Source organism: Propithecus coquereli, unplaced genomic scaffold (genome assembly GCF_000956105.1).
Source record: "Propithecus coquereli isolate 6110/MARCELLA unplaced genomic scaffold, Pcoq_1.0 Scaffold162, whole genome shotgun sequence".
NCBI lineage: Eukaryota > Metazoa > Chordata > Mammalia > Primates > Indriidae > Propithecus > Propithecus coquereli.
Window position 1 is genome coordinate 2956478 of NW_012140747.1, and position 2714 is coordinate 2959191.

General features: G+C 41.0%; 1 protein-coding gene across 1 annotated transcript in view; it reads right to left on the bottom strand.

Annotated features, from left to right (window-relative positions):
• The window catches only part of IGFBP7 (insulin-like growth factor binding protein 7), a 96570-nt gene continuing 93856 nt past the window's right edge, over positions 1 to 2714 (bottom strand). Inside the window, exons 3-5 of the mRNA XM_012641113.1 lie at positions 2236 to 2352; positions 1269 to 1395; positions 1 to 240 (exon numbers count right to left, since the gene is read on the bottom strand). Coding sequence (XP_012496567.1) covers positions 221 to 240; positions 1269 to 1395; positions 2236 to 2352 — 264 coding nt within the window. The 3' untranslated portion in view covers positions 1 to 220. The remainder of the gene's footprint in view (positions 241 to 1268; positions 1396 to 2235; positions 2353 to 2714) is intronic.

Here is a 2714-nt window from a genome sequence, read left to right on the forward strand (position 1 = left end):
TGTTTAATGACATGCATGCTTTCATCCTTCTGTAAATAGACAATAAATTTTTGTAGATAGTCTTCATGTGTTATCTTTATTTTGTGTCTCTCTGTGTACAGCCAGTGAATATAAAGTGTTAGTAGACTGGATTAAAAGAAACTTGTTATTAGGCAAGAACAGGGGTTGTAGTTATCCATGACTACTCTTAGCTATGCAGACTAATACATACTCTGCATGTTTATAGCTCAGCACCTTCACCTGTTTAAAAAAAAAAGAAAAAAGATTAGTTACGTATAGGGACATGGTTGACTTTCTAATTGTCAGGTAGCTTAGTGTTTCCAAGTAAACGAAGATGTGAAAATTGGGGATAAAGGACATGTGAGTAATTGTACAGAAGATATGCTGGAGTGCTCTGTGGAGTTTGAACTTCGCTGTGTTGGTCAATGCGTGAAAGGCGGACCTTATCACAGAACTAGAAGAGCACATTTCACAGATGACCAAGCTGAGATGCAGCGATGCTAAGGAACTTTCTTTGTGGTCCAGCTCTCATTCCGAATTTAAAGTGGAGGAATAATTAGTGGCGGAGCTGAGACTCCAACAGGACTCGACTCTTAGCCACTGCTCTGTTTTTACATCTTTACTTGATATTTCCTTTCATACCACAGCTGAGTGATCCGCACAGTGGAATGGCTTGACAAACGCTGACAGCGAATTTTGTTCTTATTTTTGGCATAAGGATAAGCCAATTCCGACATCAGTCTAATAGAACCATACAAATGTAAAGTAGCATTGTTAGGACACTGTCAAGGTAGGTTCTTCGGAGGAAGCTTTTTGGCAGTTAAGCGGAGGCAGAACAGAATTGGGCATTTGCCAATATACTCTCCTTTCTGCCTTTTTCTTTTAAAAGCTCACAGTGAAGGACCAGAGTTGCCCATAATTATTTCCTTTTAAATGAGAATTTAATATAACGGTCACAACCCAAAGGAAAAATGCCATGTAGATAGGTAGAAAGTTATGGGAACTATAAGCCATTCCAGTCAAGTCTGAGTTTTGATTCTTACACGTAAGATAAGTTGAAAGGATCTAAGTCATAATAACGGCAATCAGCCATCCAGATGTTCTTTGGGAATCGTGCTCCACATATTAATGGCATACTTACCGCTCTTATGGATGCCTAGCTACAGAATTTCATGAGTAGCTATGTGTGATACTTTCAGACTTGGTTCTGTTCTTTAGGAAGCAAAAGCACTAGCCATTTTTAAGTGGCTGCGAGACTTATTACATACCTTTTTTCACTGGTATTTCATGTAAGGCGTCAACCACTGTGATTTTTGCTGATGCTGAAGCCTGTCCCTGGGAATTGGACGCATGGCACTCATATTCTCCGCCATCTTCCTTGCTTAGAGGAGATACCTGTGAAGGAAAAAGGCCCTTTAGTTCCTCTGTCGTGGTCTTTTCTTTTCAGTGCCTTTCAATGAGGTCATTATTTCCTAAGTTTCATAAGATGAGTAGGGGATTTGCAGCAAAGGTACTGCTAGAAGTAGTGCAACTCCTGTACTAGGACACTTAGAGAACGACCATGTTCAGTCTGTTTCTTTGGTTCAAGGCTAATCATGAATACTGTCCTTTTTCTTCCTTGTTTTAGAAGGCAACCTATGTTTGTTATATAAACTTTGGAAAATACACAAAAATACACAGGAGAATGAAGTTTACTTGTAACCTCTCCATACATACACATTTAGCAGCTGAGTTACAAAGTACAAATATTTTAAGCCTGTGATAATGGTGAATTTTTTAAAAAATCAAAGAGATGATTCCCACTCTGGGGAAATGTCATGGACAGCTTATGATCACATTGGCCAGGTTAAAAACTATATAGGTGTACATATCAGTTTGAGGAAAACCTTCATAGAGTATATGATCTAAGTAGTGTCCGTGAATATCAAAGGTCAAATAAAAGGTTATTATTAATCAACAATTGATTAATGCTTGGGTCATTTAGCCAGGATTTTGCATTGAACGTTTAGGGAAAAATAGTTTTTGTTAATTCATTGGTTGTTTTCAAATCATTCCAATAAACCTCAACTCTTCCTTTGGTTCCCACTGGAAGAGGAGCAGCAGCCCCATGTAGGGCTATTCCAGAGAGGTGGGACAGAGCAGGTGCTTCCAGGCGGGCAATGCACTGGGAACCTCTGCCAGGTCTGTTCGCGTCTAATCCTAAGAACGAACCTCTCGCCAGTTCTTGGTACTCACCAGCACCCAGCCAGTTACTTCGTGTTTTTCTGGGCCACCCCGGGTCTGAATGGCCAGGTTGTCCCGGTCACCAGGCAAGAGTTCTGTCCTTTGAACTCCATAGTGACCCCTTTGTACCTGCAAAAATGAAAGAGTCTCAGTTCCCTGCACCAAATCATCCACTTGGAAGTGGCCACATTTCTAGGATTGTACAGGGGATACCTCGGACTTTCTAATTAGATGAAACCCAGCACTTTCCGGAGTACTTTACATCTTTAATTTCTTCCTGCCGGTTTCCCACTAAGCTAACATGTTTTAAACTAATGCATTTTCCTACCTGCTTGGGGAATACCTATGGTCCTAATTTCTCGCTGCTGGCTGCCATTGTTTACCCTGCCTTTGGAAATTCTCCTAGGTCCCAGGCCTCTTCTTGCCTGCCACGCCATGTTTGATGGACAAACTGAGTCACCTAGTGCCAGTGTGATGCTTGGGATTTGGGG